The following is a 25,435-nucleotide window of genomic DNA, read 5'->3' on the forward strand; positions in this document are numbered from 1 at the left end:
AGACCGTGGGTAGCTAATTAAAGAATTGGATCTGGTCTGGGCCCAAGATGTTATGGGCAAAAGACCTCCATGTAAGCGACCAATCCCTTTGTGCTTGTGTGACGGACCTCTTCCAGTTACGGCATGCCCAAGTTTGAGGCCTAGGACTACTGTACCTGCATAGTGACTAAAATACTCAATTTAACCATGAACAAAGGCGCTTAGGGTCGCTTTGTTTCACAATATATGAAGTTCCTAGAATACTAACAAAGAGCGATTGTCGGGCTGAACCAAGTTTTGAGTACCATAATCAACTCCGCAAAAGTATTCCCACCATTAAGAATCAAGAATGCGGAAATTCCTAATATTTTGGAGCCCAGAATAACCTCCTTTCTCTTGGCTCTGAACTAACGAATTTCGCTCGGCAATGCTGCATCAGCGGGACTACACCAAGACCCCTTCATCATCGGATGCAGCAGCCAAAATACAAAGGAAACAATCCAGCTCTGCAGATGGCCCTCCTGCAAAGCATCATTGAACGCATGGCGAGCAAAATCTTGAAACTCGCTGAACACTCTAAAATCTGCGGCGTCGTTTCGGCGCCCTATCACTCCTCGATGCTGTCTTACCTAGTCGGTAAAATTAATGTCAGTATTGACGTCATGCACTATTGAGAAAGTATCGTTGAGAGAGATGGCAGATCATACAATAGTTATAACCTTTTCGTTCAAGTTCGAACGTCTATATCACCTGTTCGAAGTCAAGCTTACAATAGCGATGCTTTTCTGTTATCTGCAATGACCCAGGCAAAAGCAGGCCAAGCGTTGGGTGATGAAGAGGTATATCTCAATACGATCACCTAGCACTCCAACTACTACTTGATCTTCTGAAATACAAAATCCCATTGTGTCCCATGCATCATCATCCACACCCTCCCCGTCGACTTTCATGGGTATCATCGAACAGTGCCTGTGTCTGCAGCAAAGGGCTCTGATATCCAGTAAATTGTTTCCCATACTCGTAATGGCTTGTTTCTTCGGTCATATCGTCAAGTTCCATGCCGTGTTGGTAAGATCTGGGCGCCTCATATATCACGCCTTCTGCCCTTACGTCTTTGATGGGAACGGCTTCGCCACAATCCTTGGGATCACCTGCATTAACAAGGAAACTCTTAGCAATTGAACGTTTACAGACACCATGAATTTAAACCAAAAGGTAGAGGTGCATACGTATAATAATATCGAGCCATTCGAGTAGAACCGGCACCCAAGTGACCAGCGAAAGCGTTTGACCGAATGTCCAGTTCCCGTCCTCGTTAGAGCTGTGCGCTCGATTACGGACGTATTGCCTGTAGACGGTGAAGATTACGATCATGTACCACATCATGATGCAACAGACAGTCCCGTCAACGAGACCCAGAATAGGCATCCCGGCTTTCCAGTGGTACTTCATTTGGGGGCCACGGAGGTTGAAGATTTGGAAGGTCTCGAGTCGGGATTTCAGATAGTTGCGTATACGCTTCGGACTGTCCATGAAATAGTACAGTAGCCAGCCGAGGTGCATACCCAAGACGACGTGGCTTGCCGTAATGCTCTGTCGGATCTGTGCTAGCTGATGGCGGTCGTCGCAGGCCGCCAACCACACAAATTCCCGAAGGATACCCGGTGTTTGCATCGAGTTACTTGATTCGGAAAGCGTATCAATCTTCTTGAAGAACTCGATCTTGTACTTATTCTGGTACTTTATCCCCGCCGTGATGTTCAAGGCTACGAGAGTAAACCAAAGCGCATGCCGGAGGGTGCGGTCGCGAAGACCTTCGGCTACGGTCTGAAGAGCCAGACAGGGAAACACGGCGAACAGGCACATGAAGATGGAACCAATCAGGCGGTATGACGAAAGATCGTCCTCGTTGGCTACGTGATCGAGCGCGGCATATCGGAAGATTGTGGAAGCGGCCATGGAGACGGCGAACACGAGGGCCGAGTCTAGAAACGTCTCGACGGATCCTGTAAAAGCAGCTATGGTTCGTCCAGGAAGCCAGTAAACGAAGCCAAATTGGTTCATGGTGATGACAGTGAAGTAGATGGTCGATAGGATGGCCACTGTTGCTGTTATCATAGTGAATCTAAAGTGCAGGGAATATAGAACTCCTCTTCGAAGAAGAGCAGTGCTCATTATCATCACATACGCGTATAGTAGGATCCCATCATCTGGTTACAGTCGTCAGCATATCTCAAGCCAATCAAATAACTTAGGGGCGACATATTCGGATAAAACATCTACTTGCCCCAGTGCCCGTCACGTCAGCGTCACCTTTGACATCCAGATTATCACAGAAATCATCCCGACAGGTGTCTAAGACAAATATATGTAAATCGTACCAAACTTGATTCCACTCCGTGTTGTTGATGTATGATGAATTGTCCCAGACACCGAAATACCATGCGGCCAACTGATTCCAGTCTGGCGGAGGGTCCATCCAGTCCTCAGGAACTACGTGTCGGAGGAACCTAAGCACATCGGCGAACGCGGGTAGGTCTTGGGTGTTAGATAGGTCGTCAGTGATATTTCCGTCAGAAAAGGCGCTGATGTAGCCAGCATAGAACTTAGCCGAGGTATTGCAGTGGGTGAAGTTCAGGTTGGTGAAGGCCGGTGCAGTCCAGTTCACCACGACGTCAATGGGGGCATCCATCTCGTCTATGGAATTCATGAATCAAAGGTGGATCTCGGATGAAATCTCTCGTTATCAAGCAGAGAAAACTCAAGAATTTGCGTAGCGCTGGTAGAATAATACATATTGGAAGAAACTTCCACAAGGCTCGGGGCGGCAAGATCGATGATTTTCACGTCTGCGGCCGTTGGCCCCCAATTTTGGGAACAGGCATCCGCGGTGCACCTGAATTGTGGCGATTAATACTCTATTGAAATTTATAGGATTATTGGGGGTGGTGGCAGCTATGTGCATGTCAGCCGCAACGTGCACCAGACCCCTGCCTGAGTCCGAAAAAGGGATTGGACCGCTCACATAGATCGTCGCATGAGATGGAAATAAAAGCCGAATCGTGTACTGGTACAAATTGTACGCACAAAGTATTGTTGCAATACAACGCAGACGATTTACCTCCTTTCGACTGGCTACACAGCTACTAGGATGGATTTTAAGTGTCATGGTCGCTGGGATTCTCGATAGAAGATGGGATCTGGGCTCTATCGAGCTAAAGCTCTATAATACACCCTAATAGGTAACGTCTGTAGCATCCTACATCATTGTATTGGATGGTACGGTAGTTTGTTTGCAGGTATTGACAGAACACCGCGCGCAATTTGCCCATGGAAAACCCGGGCTAGCATGCAGATTAGAGCCTCATCATAAGATGTGATGTTTATATAACGAAGAATTTCCCGCCAGTGAACAGATATCCGAAGCACGGCATCGCCGGCAAATTTGCTGACGTGAGAATAATTGTGATTGGATGAAGAAACCACAGCCGTTATGATACACACCTAAACTGATGTGAGGAAGCTAATTTTAACAAGCAAGGCTGGACAGCATGAAAGATAACAGATTTTGAGGTCCAGTAGTTTAGCCACATTTCTTATTGACAGTCTGTTGCAAGGGGTCCCAGTTACGACTTATGAAGGCCATCAGGCTAGCCTGGATTGCTCCCACAAATCGACTACAACAGTTATTTTTGATGACTCAGACATCTGCAATAGAACGATATTTATTTATGTTCCACACAACGTGAATCTCTTTCCATTTGCATACGGAAGACCTGAATCATCTCTTACTGTTGATATGCGCTATTCTAATTTCCACATAATGGAAGTTATGGGGGATCGTACATTCAGCAAGAGAAAAGTCGTACCGACTGCGTTATGTCTACCAAGCCCTTGGATGATGGGTTGACCGGCTGTTGTAATAGGCCAGATGAAGAGAAGAAAGAGTAGTTGACCCAGTCCCGTCAGCACCCGGGTCAATCCCTCGCAGCATAAACTTTACTGCAGTACAAGAAGAGGGCTTCGTTTCTGAATGACCCTGCCCGTGTGGAACTTGCATCGTTTACGTCTTTGATGTGTTTGGCCTAGCCCGAAATCATGACGAATTTTTGCGCATCTAAACATTACAGTGGTTAATATTCCATGTTTATGTGATCGGTGTGCGTGATATATACGCTCCTCGTGTTCAAACTACTGACTAAATTGTTTAACGCCAATTCGTAGTCTATACAGGTAGGCCCTGTCACGGAACAGAGGTGTATCACCCCAATATTTCCTTCCCCTTGTCCTATTATTTCTCTTCCACTGCAGGATTTACAGGAATTCTCGGCACATGGCCGTGCGTATCTTCCGACGAATGTTTCTCACGATTCTCTTGCCTGCTCTTGCTTCCAGCAATCTCAAGGTATGAACCTAGCAACTCGTAAAGCATACGCTCTCTATCTACAGCCCGACTGCAACTCAGCTTTTTTTCACAGTCTGTCACTACCTTGAGTAAGATGGTATACGATACAATGTCTAACTGTTGACGCGTCAGAGTCAACCGGATTGGTTGGTCACACCCCAGAATCGATTGAGCGGTCTGGGCATTGTTGACCAACCCCAGGAAAACATCCTCAAGCATATCGTTGTCGACAACCAGCCGGATCAACAACTCATGATCGAGATTTACCAGATCTGAACACCCGGGCTTCAGCCGATGTTGCGCCATGATTGCATCCAAGATTTGCTGGTAGATGTCGGTGTTCCTGAAAGGTCTCGAAGGAATGATGAGACGATCGTAGCCAACCTTCTTCCTCCAAAACATATTGCAGAACACCGAGCCAAAGATGCAGGGAATCAAAATGACGTATCCCCACCACCTCGTTGAGCTGATGAGGGAGCCGATACTGGAAACCACCAGAGTGACAGCGTTGGTCACGGCGTATATCTGATGGTTTCGGAAGATCTGACGTGCACGCTTCTGCATTGGGTTTTCTTGGATGTAGTCCGTGACGAGACGGCAGTGGCGCCTGCCCCGCTGCCATAGGTAAACAGACCAGATGGCGTTGATGAGACCATAAAATGCCACAAAGCCGTTGCCGACGTAACCCGAAAGCAGATTGCTCGCATGGAAGATGCGATGATTGGCGCCTCCAATGGCCATAATGGTGCCGGTGCCGACTAGGATACCAGCGAAACCGACAATACCGTCCATAGCTACCCTGTCAAATACCTCCCACCCAAGCTCGCGAAAGTTGGCCGACTGGCACGCTTGAAGGTAGTTACACGGCAAGCGCTCGGTTCTGGCTATCTCGGCACGGAGAAAGGCGCGTTCCTCTCGCAATAACCGTACGTTCCGCCAGCTCCGGCGAAGATCCACGAATGCGAGGCAAGATGCAAGGATTGCCAGTGTCCCCCCTACGATCATCAGGGCCATGGCGAACTTTTTAACCGGGACCTCGTTCCAGACGTTGGCCGGAAAGTCAAGGGCATGGAAAAACTCCAGGTACCCAACGAACATCATAAGGTCGTTCCGCCGTCGGACTTGCTTGGCTGGGACATATTTGGATTTCTTCGGGTTCCAAACCAAGGTGACAGTATGACTCTGTTGTTCTCCGCTTTCCTTCGTCTCGCTGCCTTCCTTTGGGGAGCTGTCCGTGGCGGTGTTGACTTTCCCGCCGATTTTTGCCTTCTCGTCCTCGTCTTTTGATGAATCGTTCGGAGTTGTATCGCTTTCTACCACACCTTCGGTTTCGGAACCTGCACTGCCCTCCTTGCGGCGCCGGATCTCCAATGAGTCGCCAAGCGCAGTATCTTGAACGGTGATCGACATATTTGGGCGAATAGTATCGAAGAGCATCCGATTGCTCGGATTCGACAAAGTGGAAGGTGCCTAATCCACGATGGTATAAAGGACGTAGCGACACCCAAACAGATGGAAGAGTTCGGCAACGTTTGATTTCGACCGTGACGCCAACAGAACGTTTCCCGACCAATCCCCGAAGTTTGTTGGTGCTAAATATGTTCGCAGCCAATGACGTCATTAGAGGTATTTAAAAAAAAAAAAGTATATAAATAAGTATCGGCCGCCTGCTGGTAGACTTTTGGTGAGTGGAAGGCGCGGTTTTATTGGTTCAGGGGTTTGAAGAAAAGGGGCGAGAGTTACTGCAGCGACTCCCCACCAACACGGTCCTGTTGTCGGAACCTGACTCAAAGAATGAAATGTCTCGATTCAAGGCACCAAATTCTAGAGGACATCAATTCAGAGGTTAATTACGCATCTGGGTTAATATACGTATGATCCCACTCAGCTTAACGAAGTTTGGACGGGAAATAAGGAAAGGCACAGAAAATCGAACATGACTGGACACCCTGAATACAGTCTACAAGCCGGCCCGTTTGGGGGATGCCGCACAGCCGAGTTAGCATAAGAGATCCCTATGAAACGGACGAGCATATTGCGAGGCTAGCTTAGTTGGACTCCATTCTAACAATATGTCCTGATGGTAGAGTTATTGAGCTCTTTTATTTGATCCTCTAGGCACTAGAATGTGTCGATAATTGGGTAATACTAGACTTGTTCGGATGCAGACCACGCAGCAGCAAAACTAATAATAGCCACTGGATTCAGCAGGCTAGCATTCGTATTATAGTGGACGGTGATAGATGATTGCATTACTAGCATCTCCAATAGTAAAGACGGACACTTCCGTTCTCCGACTAAATAGGGGAGCTTCTTACGTTTGTAAGAGTTTTACTTACCCACAGACTTGTATATAATAATATTCTTTCTGGGGGATTCAATACTCTATTGATGACTCTGCGTAGATCCTGTCTTGATTGATCTGTCTGTCTGCACTATTGTGTTGTGTGTAGTTATTTTATCTACGAGGAAGGGTTTTGTCACGGGATTTCAAGTGCAAAGTGAAGGACGAGAGTGCTCAAGCGAAACAAGCTGCCAGTCACCAGGTAGGTACCAATAGCGTAGTATAGGGGACTCAATAACGACAAGTTAATCGCTGCCCCCTCTAAAAGAAGAGGGGTCACAGCAGCCTAGTTATACATTTCCGACCCCTGTCCAGGCCAGGCCACTGTGGCTTATTTGCACCTGACAGGTTTTGACCCCGGCATAACCGTGGCTCAATCCCACACTTTCTCTGGTTTTCTTGTATTTCAGCAAGCTAATAGAGCGACGTCTGTACCTACTTTTCATGATGTACCTAAACATGTTAATAAGGCTGAAATTTCCGAGTACAACATAACCTTGTCCTCGCCGTCAGAATCATTATAGATATCAAATACTAGTTGTTACACGCAAAGGTGGTCAAAGATTTGTGAGGTTGTAAAAGCATGACATTCTATCTAGTCCTATGGAGCACGAAGGTTGGACTTAGTCCCGAAGGGCTAAGTCACGTGGTAACCTTGGTGGTCTTGGCAAAGCCCACCAAGGTTGCCTAACACTAGTTCTATCCTGGTATAAAGAAGTGTACTAAACCTACCACTAGTAATGGCTATTCAAGCTAGTCAGCGCTATATCCCTGCTTATTATAAGACATCACCGTGACGTAGTTAGTTTAGGTATAATTGTAGAAATCCTCATTATACGGTGGTTGATCCCCTTGCATATTCGGTAAATTAACGCGCCCATCTGCGGCAAGGGGTCACATGACCTAAAAAAGAGTCACGTGAAAAACAGCTACCGGAACTAGCCGAGTTTCCTCTGCAGACCAGATGACAGAACACGCACAACAGTCAATCGATTGCAATGAACAGTCACATAACCGTCACATCAAGGTCACACCGCAAGATGCGTGAATATATGACACGTAGGGTGCTACACGGCACATATTTCATTCTGGATAACCGGCGCTGCGATCTACCATCAAGTATATCGATTTTAGCGTCACGCATACGTGTTTTAGTTGAGATGTCCGTAGTCTGTAACGAGGATACCACACGTCTCACAATATAATAGTCAGGTAGTGCAAAGGGTAGCTAGAAGTAGGCCAGTGTATGGGTGCGTATATTGCAAGACTGTGGCCTGAAGAATCTAAACTAGGTGCGAGCGTCTCGAGTTCTCCTCTTAAGCTGGGCAGTTCCGGGGTTCTACCGGATCGGGGGCGAATCCCTCCCGACTCAGCTTGTCAGCTGAGACCGGCCCGCCACAACGGCTCTTTCCCTACATAGTCGCAGGTAGGGCTGAAGTAGAACAATACGTAGTTAAGTTTTCTTATCAATTAGACGCGTAGCTGTGCCGTTATATGGGAAATAGTAATGGGGATGCATAGGTTCGCGTCGCGTCGCGGAGTAGGCGATTAAGTAAGGTAGCCGCAGATGGGTACGTGAATATCGGCGCCCTTCTCTAGGAGTAGCTGTATGATCTTCTCGTCGCCTCTTATCGACGCCGCCTGTAAAGCCGTCCCGTAATGTCCAGCTTGTACGTGAATATCGGCGCCCTTCTCGAGGAGTAGCTTTACGATCTTCTCGTGGCCTCCGAATGACGCCGCCTGTAAAGCCGTCTCGAAATGTCCAGCTTGTACGTGAACAACCGGTTATGCTGCTCAATAGCTCATTGGACCAATGGAGTATCGAGCGATGTCAGTGGAATAACCTTTTACATGCCCATATGCATACCGTTCATCCCGTTCATGCCTTGCTGCTGCTGGTGTTGCTGCTGTTGTTGCATCATCGCCATTTGGGCCTGATGATTCCTCACAGCCAACTGCTGCTGCATCCACTCCCCGGCCTTAGTACGGCATTGCCGCTTGAAGTTGTCATGTGCCTCGGGGGGAACGTTCTGTATATCACCAAACTGCGCCGCCCACTTGCCCACGTTCTGCTGGTAGAGTTGCTGAGTCTTTTGAATAATCAGTTGCATATTCCGTTGCAAAGCAATTCCGTACTGTCCAGCTTGTACGTGAATATCGGCGCCCTTCTCGAGGAGTAGCTGTACGATCTTCTCGTGGCCTCTGAATGACGCCGCCTGTAAAGCCGTCCCGAAATGTCCAGCTTGTACGTGAATATCGGCGCCCTTCTCGAGGAGTAGCTGTATGATCTTCTCGTCGCCTCTTATCGACGCCGCCTGTAAAACCGTCCCGTACCTCTCCAGCTTGTACGTGAATATCGGCACCGTTCTCGAGGAGTAGCTGTACGATCTTCTCATGGCCTCCGTACGACGCCGCCTGTAAAGCCGTCCCGTAATGTCCAGCTTGTACGTGAATATCGGCGCCCTTCTCGAGGAGTAGCTGTACGATCTTCTCGTGGCCTCCGTACGACGCCGCCTGTAAAGCCGTCCCGTAATGTCCAGCTTGTACGTGAATATCGGCGCCCTTCTTGAGGAGTAGCTGTACGATCTTCTCGTGGCCTCTGAATGACGCCGCCTGTAAAGCCGTCCCGAAATGTCCAGAAAAGGGATGCCCAAAGACTGCAACATCAGTGTGGGCGTCGCCGCCTTCGCAACCAGTCCCCATGTTGCTTTTCTTTACACCGATGTCAACAGTAACAAAACCTATGTTTTGTCTACGAAGGGATGCTTTTCAACGCTTCTGCCATCTGGAAAAAAGAATCCAAAACTGAACCTGGAAACCAACTGGGAAGACCTGCCCCAGACTTCATACGAGAACCTAACGCGGATATCCGTACCGAAACCACAAACACTGGGGGAAGACGAGCTTAAACTCCAAGGAAGCACCACGATCAACTTCAGATCACTCCTCTCCCAGGAGAACATAGATGAATCTTTGATGAAACAGATTCTGGAAAACGAAGACAACATGAGGACGCTTGCGATAACGGCCAAGACCAGAGGCGAGACGAGCAAGTTTTCCCATTGGCTGGACAAAGTCGATGCTCAATTGCAAGGAAAGCAACACGACAACGGAGATGACATGGAACTAGGGAAAGCGTCGTACAGCAGGTATTGGGAACACGTCCCTAGAGTAGTCCCCAAGCCAGCGGGATCATTGCACGTATTCTATAACGGTCGTCAGGACCAAAAGAACAACCCATGGGACGAATTAGAATTTTCAGAGGACGAAGAGGCTCTACCGCACCAGAGACATCCAAATGTGTTAGTGTCGCAAGACATACCAGGGCCAAATACGCTGGTCGGCGGGTTCAGACCTGCGGATCAGGCCGGCGATGAGGTCATCTATCGTTCAGTAACGAACCGAATGCGGGCAATAGCCTTGACTGATTGTGGCGATGCAGACTCCATGAGCTCCATTGGCGATGATTACGATCTCCAAGAGGCAAGGGCACAAACGCAGATTTCGAAACCATCGCGACGTAAACATCGAGGAGGCGGTGCATTGCCCGGTCCGTCTCAAGGGTCGGAACTGAAGTCTTGCCCTGGCTTTCTAAAGCCAACAAATGCCAATGATTTCTTCTCCGGAGAATGTGCAGTATGTTCTGCTAACGGATGTGTATTAACGCTGGCTCTTGAGCCCTTTTTGGCGTCGCATTCGAAAACGGAGAACTTTCCCGAGGTGGACAGTTTTTCTAAACAGCTTTACCCTCTCGCCTTAGGCAATTATCCCGAGAGAGACATTTTGTCAGACAGTCTTGTCTGCGATAACTGCCGGTGCGCTTCAGGCAAACCGACGAGTTCCTCGGTTATCATGCCATTAGTTTCGTACAGCCACAACCGTGGGGCTTGGCTCGAAACGATCAACCAGGCCACGGGAAGGCGCTTCGACAAGTCCGACCTCCCTCTCATATGGCTGGCTATCGTATATACCAAATTGGAAAACCTCGCCCTTAATACTGAGGCTAGCTTTAGCAAGTATTATCGGGAGGCGCTCGAGTGGGAATGTAGCATGACTCAGTCCTCGGTCCAACTTCAAGCGCCCTCAATTCAGAAAGGGATGCCGCATGATCTGGACAGGGGAATCATCCAAGATGCGGTTCTACTCAGCTTCCGAGATGCCTTGGTGAAAGATAAGGTACCAATATTTCTTTACTACCCCATTGAAGGCTTCATCGTTGCCAATGCCATTCTTTCCAACTCACGACGCAGCGGGGCACTTGGGTCGGACAAACTGAGAAGAGTAGTCTTGATGCGGTTTCTATTCCACATCGTTGAATCACTTCACCGCATCGATTATCCAACCGGGGAAATCCGACAGTCCATGATCAAGTTGTTGCTCATCCGCGACGACGAGCGAGGATCGCGTAGTCCCTTACGTTGGAGCTCCTCAATACGCAAGATCTCCGGGTACCTAACGGCGCATGACAGTAGTCTCGGGAAAAGATCCACCACGTCACTTCTGACGGTGGTGGCACAGAGCGCATACAAGGTTACAATATCTGTCGCGGAGCTGGTGGCTACAGATCTAGTCAGCACCGAGGATCTGGCGAGTTTCCAGAGGCTGGGACACCTATTCAGCTGGATCCAAGATGGCAGTGCTGGCCATGCTCTTGCCGTCTTCGTCCATTATATGCTTCGAATGAACGGCGAAGAATCTGAGCCATTAGCTCACTTTCAAGTTATCTTGGCGCAGCCCGAGATCCAAAACGCATTTTCACAGCCAGAATTGCTCAGCGCGCGTGGTGTGGTGCAAAGAATCAAGGCCCTTCCTAGCTGCGAGGAGTAGCCATGGGTGTTCACGAAGATATATGAATGGTGCGGCAACAAGCTGCTGGTGATTTTCTAATCTGATGCTTAACATCAAGTACATTTCGTTTTTTTCAAGGACTTCCCCGAGAGCCTTTTTATGGGATTTGTTCGTTTAAGGGCATCTTGGATTTAAATCTCTCTTGATTTTCCACTCGAATGAGATGTCCCTAAACCTTCAACCAGTAACACTGTCAACAGGCCTTATCGAAAACCGCTTAAGTATTGGAACATACAGTAGTTAAGAATAGCCATGGAAGTCGACAGCTGTTCTAGGCCCCTGATCCTCTGTAGGGTGTTTTTTTAGACCACTTTGTACTACAAGTACTAAAGAATATCAGTCACATTCATGACTGCGAGGTGCAAGGCAGTAAACCCCTACTACAGTAGATCTCAAGCTTTTAAGTGAGGAAATGCCGGAGACCTGCTGGATAGGCCATGTCGGAGAGCGCCACGGAGTCATTTCTTCGCGCACATTTCATCAGGATCTTTGTGGAATGGCTACCGTTATGTCCATATCGAAACTTGCCACTGCCATCAGGGCTGAAAATAGGCGGATAATAGCGCTTTATGCTGACCGGAAGCTCCAGATTGAGATCCGAAACTTAAGACCGTCTGTAGGCACTTTACTCGCTACCAGACCAAAGCAAGTAGAGAACACCGAAGTTTGAGTCAGCAAATATCGGTGCGGCTGGTGGGATGGCTACGTCAGTCGTCCCAGCCAACGCTAAGGTCAGCCCACGATCTCATCCGCTGAGCTATCTCGAGCACCAGCTCGTTTGAGAGGCGTGGAGCTGAGCCATCAAGTGGGCTGTCGTTGCTAGGGTCCTATCAACACATCACTTGCAGCAGATACCGAACAGAGGAGTAACACAACTTCGGAACCTGCAATGTCGCTTGACGACATGGCTAAAACTGAAAGATTTGTATCTTAAGAAACAGATCCTGCAGATAAAAATTGAAAACGATGGAAGTTGGGACAGATTCACGAAGTAGCCCCTGGGGGCTGATGTCGCTTGTTGGTTCGAAGGTAAAGCAACATTCGCCAGCCAATCATATTTATTAATTCCTCCTTGGGACCCCGGACAACTGCATAGACTATACTGAAGATGTAACACACCCCTGCCTGAGTCCAAAGCTGCAGATGTCCCGCTTTTACGTTGATGGCACACTGGATGAGCCTAATCACTGACATATTGTTGTGACAGTTTTATAATAAGACTTCGTACATGTGTTTCACTCATATCTGAGACTACCACAGTCTGGTCACACTATTTGACAGAATCACGCTATACCGCTTTAAGTATACGACTTGACACTGGAGTATACGTGCCAATCATCGGAAGTTGCAACACGACATAATTCTTGAGCCATACACCAAGTGGGGGGATTATATAGCAAAATGAAGTGATTCCCTCTTTGGCAATTTGTTTACCTGGCCGTGTTGTGAAAGCATTGCATTTTCAAGAAATCACTGATTCAAGACCAGTCACGGTCTTTATGCATATTTTGTTTTATTTTCCGTTCCTATTTGGTACCCTTTTGAGTTTCCTCCTTTTGTTCGTCGTCTACGTCAGTGCCAAGGCTATAAATTTATCCTTACTTCCTATGTTTTCCGAACATTCGCAGTGGGCGTGTTTCTCGTGTATGAGAAGTCCAGATCTTCAACAACTGTTGAAGATCAGTAATTAGTATTAATTCACGCTGTGGTCCAGACGAGACTTCACACGAATCGAACAATTGACGGCCAATGTACACGTACAATTTTGCGTTGATACATGGCGAGCGTGAACCAAGGACGCCTTCATGGTGTGCACAACCCTCCCAAAACAAAAATAAGACTCCTCTATTTTTTATATTACACGACCGTTGTGCTGCCTAAGAAAAATTGGCTCCCGCCACCAGATGGAAGCCCAGGGGTATCATCCGGATCTCGTCCTATCTACCTCCTATGATTTGTCCATGCCCATATTCTTACAACTCTGCGTATAGAAACGCGATGGTCTAGCTCTCTGAATAGCTATAACCAGGACTTACATCTAGCCCTTATGAGAAAAAGCATCACGAATTGCTCTTCTTCAGGGCAACTAGGTATTCCATCTGAGCTAACCATTTCCGTGCGAACTCTTCCTCCGTGAATCTCGTTGCCGAGATGCGAGCTCGTCGTCTGACGGATAGGGGGTCTGGAAGCGAGAGCGCCTTCTCAAAGCCCTCAGCGAATTCTGTTGAGGTTGTTGCATGGAAGCCTATCCAATATTAGCGAACACGTGCCTACGAGTTTTCAAAGCGTGGACAGAGGACGACAGGAGCGGGATCATTAATAGTGGGAACTGGCGTACCTGTGGGCTCACCGTCGACTTCAGTGACGATGTCGATCTTGGGGCCCCCGCTGTCATGCACAACGCAGATTAAGCCCGCAGCTTGGTACTCAACGACGCCGATGCCGAAGTGTTCGTTCCACATGCCATTTACTCCAACGTACGCCTTGCTCAACCACTGCAGGATATCGGGCCAACTAGCATTGAGCTGGAAGATAACCTGGTCTTTGATGTGCAGTTCATTAACCAGCAATCTCAACTGGTAGACACGTTTCGAGTCGGCATCATCGCGGACACTACCCACGAGGACAAGCTTAGCGTCTTTGGAGGCTTCACCCCCGCTTGCTACAAACTCGGCGAAAGCGTTGAGTATGAGAGTATGATTCTTCTCGGGTCGGAACTGCGCGATGTATACCAGGACCTTCTCACGACGCTCCTCGTTTGCCTCATCGACCGGGATTTGGGCCTCGAGCTCGCGAACGGCGCATGGTGGATATACAACGGCAATGGGGTGGTCCTTCTTCCTTGCTTCTCGGCGTGGTCCCCAAAGCTTCTTGATATGGCCCTGTGTCCAGGTTGAATTCGTCATGACGGCGTCAACGGAGGCACCCATCCAGGAGTAGATGGCAGCGAAAGCTTTCCAGTAGTTGCGCTTGGCCATACCCTTTGCGCCAACCCCTTTGCCGGCGTTCACACCTTGGCCGCCAACCGATGTGCTTGGGTCGAGGGAATCCAACATGTCGGTGGATATAGTGGGGTAGTGTACATACGCGCCGGTTGGCATGTCTGGGAACAGCATCTTGCTCAGGCCAAGCACGAAAGCGTAGCCCATGGTGTCGATGAAGATGTCGGGTACCAGGAGCGAAAAGGCATCCCATCCCAGGATCAAGGAGCCTAGAGATTGCCCTAGCAATGTGACGTGTGGCCAGGTGGAAGGAAGGACCCAGTGTCGCGTCGATAGGTAGAGGAAGGTGATCGTGGGTGGGTGAATGTGTATACTAAATGTATTCTGCAAGTTGTCAGTTGGTGGTTTGAGCTAGGTGCCAAGTGGGGATACTCGAACATACCTCGACTCTCGAGAGCATCTTCTCCTTTGTCACTTCGTGGTCGCCGGTGTACACGACACACCTCGCCTTGGGCCATCTCTTCTGTGTAGCGCGAATCGCAGCCCACAGAACTCGTTCGCCTCCACCACCAGCATTGCAAAAGGGATGAAAGAATGCGACAATGCCATCCCAGTCCTGTTCACCCTTCTCTCCATTTTGCGCAGTGCCGACCGAAACTCCGCCCTCAATAGTCTCCCAGTCACGCAGACTATTGTTACTACTACCGCCACTGTGCTGGCTAGAGTTCTTCTCCTGGAAGATTTTCTCGTTGTCCTCAGTGATTCGTAAGATCAAAGCCCGGCGACCATCTGTCTTGCGTCGCAGGTACCAGCCTAGTGTTATGCCCACGGTCTGCGATATGATTCGGAAGAGGAGCGGGAGGCCGTAGTTCCAGAAGACTAATGCAACAAAGGGCGTGCTTACGACGGCAAGTGCCGTAAACACGAGCATCGAAGATGCCATGCTGCGATGAAGAGCTTGTTTGTTGCGACCTGTGTCACTGGAAGGAGCGTGGTGAATTCGGTAGGTACGGGCGTGAAGTGAAGCTGCACTGGAGTCGTGAATGAGTGGATCTGCATGCACGAGTGTGTGCAGGCGAACTGCTCGTTAGATTTGGTGGTCTAGGCAGTAAATCTAATGCTCTGCCTGGGATACCACAGAACAATTTACCGGGACATGAACCCATGGATTCCGGTCAGACGGAGAATTGGGCGAAGGGATAGTGTCGAATGTGGTCACCAGTTGAATCAGAGTTCGAACGGGATGTTCCAGAAGCCGCCGAAGCAGCTCTGGAACTGACCTGCTGACCCACTAATGTGGCTTGACGTCGCTCGGTGTGCACGGACCCCTGAACCACGGACGGCAAGTGGACCTGGGAAATTCATGTTGAACGCCCACCGGAGAATTTAGTTCAAGATTCGTGAGCCTCCACAGCAGCATGGCAAGATCCTGGTAGCATGGCCCGTTATGAGCTCTTATACTCGTTTTGGCCCGCCCCAAGCGGCTAGGGTCTCTACACTGCTACGATCAAATCAACATCGACTTCGACCACTTTCGTCTCAACTCTCACCTTTGATCTCACAGCCAAGGAGGCTCACCCCACAACCAATCATCTCACAACGGCGCCCCTTCCATTCTGAACTCGTCAACACAGCTGTTGGCGCAACCCAAACAGCTCTCCTCTCTTTCCACTCCGTGGTTGGGCCGTGGTCTCTAACTATTCCCCTCATTGCCCTCACCGTCAACATACTCTTCCGCCTTCCATGGACCGCCTACACGCAAATCATTGTTCGCCGGCGCGAGCGTGTCAGCCCAGTCCTACAAGCATGGAATGTGCGTATTCGGGCAGATCTGAGCAAGAGGCGGATCCCTCCTGGCCGGGTGGTGATTGAACATAAAGACAGACACGCCAAAGTGACTAAGAGAATCTACAAGGAATTAGGATTGCAAAATTGGCGCCTGTACTTGACGATGCTTAACATCCCGTTCTTCGTTCTCGGTCTGGATGGCATGAGACGGCTGTGTGGTGGACCGACAGGCTTGCTGGGGAAACTATTCACGGGTGGTGTGGATGTTTCCAAGACGACGACGACGACGAATGACGCGGCATCGGCCGCTAAAATAACCACAGAGGCCACCAAAGCCGGCGAGGACTCGGCAGCGACTTTGGTAGATTCAACAGCTGAAACGGCAACAGAGGTTGTCAGTGGGGCCACCAACTCCGGCATTGAGCCCAGCCTCATGACCGAAGGCATGCTTTGGTTCCCTGACTTAACAGCCGCAGACCCCTACGCCATCGTTCCAATGGCGCTGTCTGCCATGCTTGTATTAAACATGCTGCCCAAGACCAAGGAAAGGAGGGACATACTGTTCTCGCTCCCCGCTTCTCCTCCACCGGGCCTCGACGGCATTGCGGCCCCTGGGATCACCCAAAAAGACGAAAAGCCGAGTTGGCGACGAGCAATACCCCGGGGTTTGATAATTCTGGCAGGACTCATTGGGCCTTTAACAATGAACATGCCGGTGGCACTGCATTTATACTGGCTCTCCAGTTCGGCTGTTAACTTTGGGCTGGGGAAGTTGTTGAATTGGTACCTGCCTATTGGAAAGGGGGCGGTCCGGAGATGTGCGGGAACTGAGGGATTTTTCATTCTACCGAAACGAAGCAAAAAGACTGAAGGAAGAGAGTGCACCTAGGTCGGACTTGTAGAGGATACTGGAGACTGTGTTCATAAGTTAGTTGTATATGTAAAATAGCGGTATCATGTGTCAGCAGTAGAGCCATACCAGCTTGGTGTCTGTTGAATCAATTGGAGTGATAGAGATAACAGCGCTTTACCGGGTGGGAAGGTACAGTTACTAGCATTGGTGACTTTCATGGCAATCACCCAGGTTCCCGAGTTACTCTCAAGACTGAGGATGAATTGCACAAATTAGCCACGACCGGCAGCAAGCCTTTCAGACAAAACCTGTCCTTGTTTCTATTGTCTCACGTTATATCATCATTAGCTTATTGAAAAGCAGTTCTCATTAAAATAGACCTGGCGAATGAAACCCGACTCCAAACTCCCTGAATGCGGTTGCTGAATGTCCTACAAGCCCCTTTCCACTTCCAATTCGTACAAATCAGGGATTTCTCATCCCAGGAACACAGCCAGCAGGACAATAGTCAATATGACCGCCAGAATCAGCAGCAAACAGCAAGCCTTGCTCCGAGCGTTCTTCTGATACCGCGCCGCGCTCCTCAGCTCGTAGTCCGCACCCTGCGTATCGTCCCGCACCTGGATGGCCCGATCCTCGATACCGACTAGCTGCTCGCCCTGCTCGTTGACAATCGTCGCCACCTGCCTAAACAGCACATTCAAGTCCGTGACGCCCTCCTCGATCTGCCGGATCTCCTCCTCACGCTCCTGGATCAGTGCATCCTGGAAATCCACCTCATCCTGCGCCGCTAGGTGCTGGTCCTGCTGTTGCAACTGCAACAACTCCCCATGCTCGCCGCTGCCTCGGCCTTCCCCACCGCCGGGTGATTGCGCATCGTCGAGCGCGGCCTTGGCCGCGCTCACGCTCGCGCGCTGCTTTTCGAGCGCTACCCGCTGCAAGCCTTGGAACTCCTTGAGGCTCGTGCCGAACTCGCGTGTGATCTTCTGCTGGCTGTACTTTTGGCTGGGCGTGATGTCGTTGCCGCCGTCGCTGTCGCCCCACTTCTGCAGCTTCTTGACGCCCTCGCCTACCTCCTTGAATTGGTCGCGCGACTCGTCCAGCAGCTTCTGTACACGCTCACGCAATCGGGGGTTGTCCTGCCGTGTGCCTAGGCGGTCGATCTCGTTGCGCAGCTTGGCATTGTTGCCTTGCAGGTGGAAGAGCTTGTTCGAGAGATTTTGGGATAGGCGCGAGAAGTCGGGGCTGTCGGAGTAGGCACCGCCACTGGAGCCGTTGTTGCGGCCTGAGCCGGACTCCAGAGAGGAGAGTTGATCGAAGGACATTGTGGTTCACCTATGGTCTAATGGATGTTCTAATGGAGAGTGATGAGTGGTAGGTAATGAGAGGGTGGTTGAGGGAAATGAATTGGTCTTGATTTTGAGGAACATCGAATCGGCAAGCCTCTAACCTAGATTGAATGTTAGATGCGGCGGGTGTTACGTAGTTGCACCGCCACAACGTTCGCAGCGACAGGCAGCCCAATTTCTTTAAACGTGTACCTTGTATGTATATAGCGGGGCTTCCATCCAAACGAATTTGGTGCCTGGGGCGCGGTCGGGTTGCTTCCCAAGCGCGCTGGAAGCTTTGAACATTTTTATTTACTTACATGTCAGGCCCCAGACAGCATTTCATCATCCCTTCGTCTACGACAAGAGTTCCAGCAGCTCACCACCAGCAAAACCCATCCGGCTTTGAGCCATGCAATGATTCGATCTTAGACTGGAGCTGCAATAATGGCTCCCCCAACCGTGCGAAGGGCACCCTACAGAGACTTTCTGCAGCCCACTTTGCAGAGACGCTTCGCCTCGACCGCCCTGGTTCTGCTAGCTGTCGCATACGTTGAGTCGCTTTTGTTGTCCCCGTGGAACTCTTGTATGTACATTGTTCACCCTGCGGCGGAGTACTCCTTACTGACCTTTTATTCAGTCCTTTGGTCATGGTTTCCGATTGGCCCTGCAGGTCTGCGCACCCTCATAATCTTCAGCTGCACCATCTTCATCGTCATACTGCGCATAGCGCACCCCCACCTCGGTCTACGAACCACGAACTCTCCCATCAGCACGTTTTACCAACATGCACCCTCGCTCGCTACCTCCGAGACGATCCTCACCTATACCATCTCGGCTTTCCTCTTCAGTCAGGTCTATCTCTTCTCCATAGGTGAAAAGGCGAACCTGCAATGGATCGTATACCACAGCGGTGATCGAGCCCGCGTGAACGAGCGCGCTCTGTTCTATACCGTCAGTCTCTCACTTTTGGGGCTCTTCGAAGGATTCATGCATCTCTTCTTGGACTATGACCGCCTAATTCTCGGGGCAGTCAAGGCAAGAAGTGAGAAGACAGCTGGCGCATCGCCACCGAAGGCAGAAGACCCGTTTGAGAAGCTACTCAAACAGGCACCTGTCTTGTTGATACGATCCATCACAACATCAATTACTATCGCGTGGACCAATTACATCGTCGGCTATTCCTTGCTGCGGGGATCGGCTTGGGGCTGGGCCATGACATTCTTGCGCCCGTTCTACAATCTTCCCAAATCAAATATCCCGCCTAGCTCCGCGCCGTGGAGCTTTTGGATGCTCTGGCGGTCAATCTTGGCTGGGACTTTATTGTGTCTGTTGTGGAATTTCAGTAACACGGCCTTCACTTATCGACTGGCAAAGGAGCCGGTCAAAAATGGCAAGCCGCTCACGGCCGAGTCTAAAGACCCCAATGGCAGTTTACTAAATGGGTTGAAGAGCAAGAAGCCACGCATTGCGGTAAGTTTTCCCGCCCATGAACATCAAACATTTCTCAGCTGACCTGAAAAGGCCTTCGCAATGTGGGAACTAGCGTTGATAGCCCGCGACTACGATGAGAGACGGAAAGCCATTTTTGAGGACATTGACCGCAAAGATGGTCCCATGTGGTCACAGATCTATGCGCTCTGTCTAGAAACGATCAAGACACTCGAGCAGCGTGTCGACGCATATAGCAAGCCTGCTGCCACAGAACAGATCGCACCCACCAAACCAGAAGAGAAGCGAAAACACATTGTTGAGCCACCTTCCAGTGCAGACGTGTGGCTCAAGGCCCAGCCACCATCGTCCTATCGCGGCTCTCTTGGCAAATTTGTAAATGACGTCGTGCGCTCACCGGGCAAGAAGCCATCCGAGACAGTGGTTCCGTTTGCCATGAAGACTGTTGCAGAAGTCAAGGACCACCTGCTCACAAAACAGCAGCAGGAGCACCTAAATCCCGAGAGCATTTTTGGCGCTGCACAGTCAATCATCCAGTACTTGGTGCAGGTACCGTACGTCGGCTACCTCTTCCGCCAACCTTATTCTAACAGACTGGCAACTGCTGTCTTGGGCACACCTTATGGGGATGCAAGTCTTTATATTAACTCGGTCTTTGCGCTCAGCCAACTCGCAGTAAAGAGTCTGGCCGAGGACAAATACGGAAACGTTCACCGAGATGTCCCCGCTATTATTCGGACGATAACCACCGTTGTGAAGAAACTCGAGGTGTTCGAGGAGAATATCCCTATCCACTGGACGGATACGACGGGACAGCGAAGATGCGAGCCAGTGGAGGCAGTCTTGGACGCACTGAAGGACGCCCTCGCCAGAGTTGTGGAAGCTTTTGAGCCGTACGGATCCGACTTGAGACTGACGAGAACGGACTTCAGACTTGCAAAGGAGGCTGCAGAAAAGAAGCAAAGAGCCCCAGAATTGGCACGGGTTGAAGGCAAAGAGCAGGAGATGGACGCAAAGCGGGAGGAGCCGGAGACCGGCAGGCGGCGTCAGAGAACACCTGAAATGAGGCAGTTGAGCTAGTGGCTCGAAGGTTTCGACTGGCATGTAACTCACCGTGTGGTGCAAGTCTTCTCGATCACCAGTTTCTACGTTGCTCTTTGGCGGTTCACTGAAGTTGACATAGACCTCTTGGCCTGGCCGCTTGTCTTGCCGACAGGATGGGCTGTGTTGAGGCTGGCGACGTGGATCTCGAGAAGCGACGCGGTTGTGATAAGGCGATTGAATGAAGTGGCCCTCTAATGGACTACGATGTGGCTTCATAGAGCTCCCCGCAGCAAGACGCGCAATCCGCAAACAGCAGCGCGACCATGCCTTTCGACTGCCAATAAATCGCAGTTGGGTGGTATATCCAGGTCCTGTCATAATACGGAAACATGCAATGAGATAACGTGTAAATTGGCTCTAATCTTGATGTGATCTATGCCCATCCTTCATTGTTTGTGCACCAAAAAGCCTTGTCAATTATTCATTGTACAAATTACCGTGGTGCTACACCATGGTGCTATTTCCACAAGACGTAACTGGATCTTCTCCAGGCCTCTCATCAAATCGTCAGCTCACCCAGGTCGGGCAACAGCGGGGAAACATTGGACAAGGCGACCAATGAGGCGGCAAGCGCAAGCTGCGCAACCCCGGCAAAAGGCGGATATTGAACAGTCGCATCCTGGCACTGCCAATTTAAAGACGTCAACGGCCCGCCCTCGATCGTACTCCCCCCCCCCCCCGATTCCTGAAATCAGCTTTCGTGCATCTTTCTCCCCGTCTTAATATCCAGCGTCACCCTCTTTTTAATTCGGCACGTATACGTGTCCGGCCCAAATGTCTTTTCTACCGTCTATTCGTTGATCGTATTCCCTACTGCACCCTATGTTCTAATTCGTACAGCTTAATGTGGACGAGAATAAGATGCCTCGAGGCTGCAGCACCATTGTCTCGTTTCAACACCTGCGATCGTCGACATCTCGATATCGACCATCTGATCGATACCGTACTGTACACTTTAATACCAATCCGCGCCGTTGCGGTTTCGAACTCCATCCCATACCATCTCGCGAACCGAATCTGAACACGCCATGACAATTACTTCGCTACCTCTAATCTACCGAGTCTAGCGAGTTGGGAAGAAGGCGAGGAGCAGCAGAATGTCAACACCCCGACTCATCTTCCGCATATTTTACTCGCTTATCTACACATTCTTTTGTCTACTGTTGGCCGCCTTGATCCTCATCACCCCTGCCGATGCCGTCGTCCAAGCTATCCGCGGTACCTTTACATACAACAACGTCGTCATCATCTGCATCGTCTACTTGGTCACAACACTCGTTGTCTTGTTCGTCTACTCGCTCAGGCTGTACATCACGAGAACTGTCTTGGCCGGTATCCCGAAACAATGGATTCCGATCGGGAAGGGCGACGTGCGCAAGGATGTAAGGAACATGATTATACGCGACATCGGAAGGAGTGCGGCTATCGCTTATGCCGCGCGACCAAAGATTGGCGACCACGACTGGCATGATTGGAATAAGGGAGACGGTTGGGAAGGTGAGAGCATGCTGCAGGACATACCGGAGGAACAGGGTGACCTCGGACCTTCCACTCCCAGCCGTACCGGCAGTCCAGTTGAAAATGAAAGGTACTCGTCCACAACCCGTCCAAAATCTTTTGGTCGGCAGTCAACAACGATAACGCCGTCGCTAGAGAAAGACCAAGGCCTTCTCACCGTTCCTTCAATCTCCACATTCCTTCCGGGCCCCAGCCTGAAGTTGGTCAAGAAACCCGTAAGCAAGACCTCAAACATTGAGGATGATATGGGCATCGCACTGCCACCCACACTACCTGTGTGGGGCAATGTCGACCATCCCGGCTGGGGCAGTCCCAACAGTCCCGACCTGCGAAATGTACAATACGGTACCGTGCTTGACGAATTACCAAACCTCATCGAAGCGAAGGCTGTGAGTCTCGCGCCGCCTGATCTGGAAGCCGGCGGGATTGGGGCCGGAGCAACGCTGAATATGGAGGCGGTCGACGTGCTTGGACGGAGTCTCAATATGAGCATGCGTGATTATGTGGTGCACCTAACGGGTTTGGACGTGTTACCCTCAGCGTCGACGGACGAACAACCAGGCATTACCAGGGATATCTCCGAGTTCCTTGATACCTACGAGCGCGCACGATTTTCGGGGCGACCAATGACGAGCGACAGATTCAGGCGATTGATGCAATTGTTTGCCGAACTGCTGCGCGCCATGCGGCCTCTTGATCCTGCAGTCCTGGATACGCTCGATCAGATGGGCAGTGTCGACATGTACAGTGGTAGCGACGAGAGCGGAGGGAACATCGACGACGATGCCCCAAGAGACACGAGGACGGCGAGTCTCATCTCGGGTCAAAGCTCTGCTCGCAACTTTTCCGACAGGTGGAGTTTCTCAAGCTCAACCGGGAGCAAAGCAAGTAATTTAGGTAAGATTGACAAGCATCGGCAACGGCGACCGAGTCTACTACCCAGGAATTCGTCATATGGCACCGCACCGACAACACCGAAGAGCACGCGCAACTCTGGACTCTCAATATCTAATCGCCCAGCTATGGAGAGGAATCCCAGCACAAAGAGCGACTCGACTGACACCTGCGCGCAAACGAGACGGCCATTCGGTGCGTCGACTTTTAGTAGCGATGTGAACAGTCTCAGGTGGGGTAGCGGCGGAAGTCTGGGTAGTCGTCGGAGTGTGCGGAGTGTGCGGAGTGTGCGGAGTGATGGCAGTGGAGGTAGTGTAATCAGGCTCGCAAGAAGAGAGGACCAACTCAGCGGGGTGGATTTGCCGTACGTGCTGAGCGTGGGGGAAATGGTATGAATACCGAGCAGTTGGATATCGATTGTATGAATATCCTGGGAACTCGAATTGGTTGAAGCCTCAAACCGAGGAGTTTGATGAGAACCTCCCGATCCCTTTCGACGGTATCTGTACGAAGTAGTGTGCATTATTTTGGGCTGCGGCGTCATGGTACCGGCGTTCTCACAGATTAGAGCAGGCAACTGAAGTTGGTCATATGTTGCATCGCACGGTTGGGTATCGGCATGGAAGGGCACAGCATTGGTTGGTATACCAGTTTTTTCATATTTTCTAATCTAATCCTTTTTGTCTTGTCCATGCTGTCTCGAGCTGGAACATCTCAAAAACCCAACCCTGGGATGTCGCGACTCGTGAGCTGGTGGTGAGTTGATGGATGGGTGTCGGAATGAGCTTGGACAGAGGCATGGGGAATGAGTCGTTCGAGAAAGAATTAATCACCGAGAAACTACAGCTACACAAGAAAGCTGTATGCGAGGAGCGGTAAGCACCACCAAGTTGGCCCCTAAGCAGTGGGTGGTGTCCTCGGTGTTTTGTATGCTTCCGGCTAATAGGCAATGGAACAAAACATTGAACGGCAGAAGAAACCTTTCGTCCACGACAGGCCGACATTAGGGTATACCATTATCAAGAACCCCTATCACGGCCACGATCATGATGACAGTCGCGTTATATCAGCACCTCGAATGTACAAGGGCTCTCGGCCTGCATATGGTTCCGCTGTGTAGCGAACAATTAGCACGTGGCCGTTCTGTTTCGGGTCTGGCCTGCAAACGGACCACTATGCCAGCTGTATGTACCCTGTAAGCGACTTACACGAGATGTCGCTAGGTGCCATTGAGCCTCAACATAATCATGGCGAGTTCGTTGTCAACAGTTGCGCGACGCTCAGTAACACTCTGGTCAAAACCCTGGCCTCGGTATGGAAGTGCTGTGACCGGGTCGCCGCCACCATTCTTGGTTCCGATGTACTCGTTGACTTTGCGGATGGACCTATTTATCTTCTTCCTCGTGGAGGAGGATGGCGACGACGACTTGGAGGAGTGGTGGTGCTTGGGCTTGGTCGGGGCTTCTCTGTATTCACACCGTGTGTAAGCAGTGTTGGTGGCAATTGGCACCAACTAAAACCGATGACGATTAAGATGAGGTTAGACGGCATGCTGAAAGCCCTACAGACGTTGCTAGCTCCGACACATTTGAACCCGACTACGACGATCTTGGAGACTTCAAAGCCAGTCCCTTTGCGGCCGAACGACCGGATCGTGAGTGCTCATGTCGATGATGGCATTCGTTCTGTGTAGCATGGTCTCTTTCGTCCTTCACCACTGGCATTTGATCATGAGAAGATCAATGTCTACCGTCGGGCACACCTAAGTAGGTATGGACAATCCAAGTCCTCAATGGGGCAGTCGATGCAGTACGGTAGACCGCAGTCCGAGCTGAGAAGGAGCTCCTGCACGCTGTTGAGTTCGATGCATGCACTTGCTTCAAGCATGGCCAAGCCATGACGTCGACGTATGCCTTCCGACTTGGTTATTACCATGCCAGGACGTCGAAATATACACATGAACTCGGCCATGGCAGCCAT

The 25,435-nt window shown here is 50.4% G+C and overlaps 10 protein-coding genes across 10 annotated transcripts; 4 read left to right on the forward strand and 6 right to left on the reverse strand.

The window, feature by feature from the left end:
- Window positions 1-729: 729 nt before the first annotated feature.
- Window positions 730-3,046, reverse strand: BCR38DRAFT_443533 (uncharacterized protein). Its single transcript, XM_040860887.1, has 5 exons — window positions 3,005-3,046; window positions 2,267-2,934; window positions 2,168-2,189; window positions 1,209-2,081; window positions 730-1,130 (listed from the first exon to the last, which is right to left on the reverse strand). Exons 2-5 carry the CDS (start codon window positions 2,687-2,689, stop codon window positions 901-903), a joined length of 1,548 nt encoding a protein of 515 aa, XP_040712424.1. The 5' UTR covers window positions 2,690-2,934; window positions 3,005-3,046; the 3' UTR covers window positions 730-900.
- Window positions 3,047-4,744: 1,698 nt separating this feature from the next.
- BCR38DRAFT_295185 (uncharacterized protein) lies at window positions 4,745-5,497 on the reverse strand (the record flags this gene model as incomplete). The annotated part of the gene is made up of 1 exon (XM_040854489.1): window positions 4,745-5,497. A coding segment is annotated over one exon (753 nt), but the record flags the coding sequence as incomplete, so codon positions are not given.
- Window positions 5,498-8,276: 2,779 nt separating this feature from the next.
- BCR38DRAFT_488177 (ankyrin repeat-containing domain protein) lies at window positions 8,277-9,431 on the reverse strand (the record flags this gene model as incomplete). Its single annotated transcript, XM_040864238.1, has 3 exons — window positions 8,277-8,494; window positions 8,596-9,007; window positions 9,063-9,431. 3 exons carry the CDS (start codon window positions 9,429-9,431, stop codon window positions 8,277-8,279), a joined length of 999 nt encoding a protein of 332 aa, XP_040712426.1.
- Window positions 9,432-9,734: 303 nt separating this feature from the next.
- Window positions 9,735-11,555, forward strand: BCR38DRAFT_412203 (uncharacterized protein; the record flags this gene model as incomplete). The annotated part of the gene is made up of 1 exon (XM_040858663.1): window positions 9,735-11,555. The coding sequence occupies one exon, from the start codon at window positions 9,735-9,737 to the stop codon at window positions 11,553-11,555; it is 1,821 nt and encodes a 606-aa protein (XP_040712427.1).
- Window positions 11,556-13,320: 1,765 nt separating this feature from the next.
- On the reverse strand, window positions 13,321-15,751 carry BCR38DRAFT_443537 (uncharacterized protein). The gene is made up of 3 exons (XM_040860888.1): window positions 14,961-15,751; window positions 13,915-14,902; window positions 13,321-13,821 (listed from the first exon to the last, which is right to left on the reverse strand). Exons 1-3 carry the CDS (start codon window positions 15,459-15,461, stop codon window positions 13,637-13,639), a joined length of 1,674 nt encoding a protein of 557 aa, XP_040712428.1. The 5' UTR covers window positions 15,462-15,751; the 3' UTR covers window positions 13,321-13,636.
- Window positions 15,752-15,918: 167 nt separating this feature from the next.
- Window positions 15,919-17,465, forward strand: BCR38DRAFT_443539 (uncharacterized protein). Its single transcript, XM_040860889.1, has one exon. It carries the CDS (start codon window positions 15,966-15,968, stop codon window positions 17,193-17,195), a length of 1,230 nt encoding a protein of 409 aa, XP_040712429.1. The 5' UTR covers window positions 15,919-15,965; the 3' UTR covers window positions 17,196-17,465.
- Window position 17,466: 1 nt separating this feature from the next.
- Window positions 17,467-18,625, reverse strand: BCR38DRAFT_443540 (t-SNARE). Its single transcript, XM_040860890.1, has one exon. It carries the CDS (start codon window positions 18,482-18,484, stop codon window positions 17,636-17,638), a length of 849 nt encoding a protein of 282 aa, XP_040712430.1. The 5' UTR covers window positions 18,485-18,625; the 3' UTR covers window positions 17,467-17,635.
- A 190-nt stretch (window positions 18,626-18,815) lies between these two features.
- BCR38DRAFT_526576 (nucleoporin protein Ndc1-Nup) lies at window positions 18,816-21,400 on the forward strand. Its single transcript, XM_040865361.1, has 3 exons — window positions 18,816-19,073; window positions 19,128-19,960; window positions 20,012-21,400. The coding sequence occupies exons 1-3, from the start codon at window positions 18,935-18,937 to the stop codon at window positions 21,017-21,019; spliced, it is 1,980 nt and encodes a 659-aa protein (XP_040712431.1). The 5' UTR covers window positions 18,816-18,934; the 3' UTR covers window positions 21,020-21,400.
- Window positions 21,401-22,140: 740 nt separating this feature from the next.
- On the forward strand, window positions 22,141-23,850 carry BCR38DRAFT_349929 (uncharacterized protein; the record flags this gene model as incomplete). Its single annotated transcript, XM_040856530.1, has 3 exons — window positions 22,141-22,531; window positions 22,709-23,687; window positions 23,760-23,850. 3 exons carry the CDS (start codon window positions 22,141-22,143, stop codon window positions 23,848-23,850), a joined length of 1,461 nt encoding a protein of 486 aa, XP_040712432.1.
- Window positions 23,851-24,674: 824 nt separating this feature from the next.
- On the reverse strand, window positions 24,675-25,435 carry BCR38DRAFT_488184 (uncharacterized protein; the record flags this gene model as incomplete). Its single annotated transcript, XM_040864239.1, has 2 exons — window positions 24,675-24,921; window positions 25,218-25,435. The coding sequence occupies 2 exons, from the start codon at window positions 25,433-25,435 to the stop codon at window positions 24,675-24,677; spliced, it is 465 nt and encodes a 154-aa protein (XP_040712433.1).

Source organism: Pseudomassariella vexata (assembly GCF_002105095.1).
Source record: "Pseudomassariella vexata strain CBS 129021 chromosome Unknown BCR38scaffold_12, whole genome shotgun sequence".
Taxonomy (NCBI): domain Eukaryota; kingdom Fungi; phylum Ascomycota; class Sordariomycetes; order Amphisphaeriales; family Pseudomassariaceae; genus Pseudomassariella; species Pseudomassariella vexata.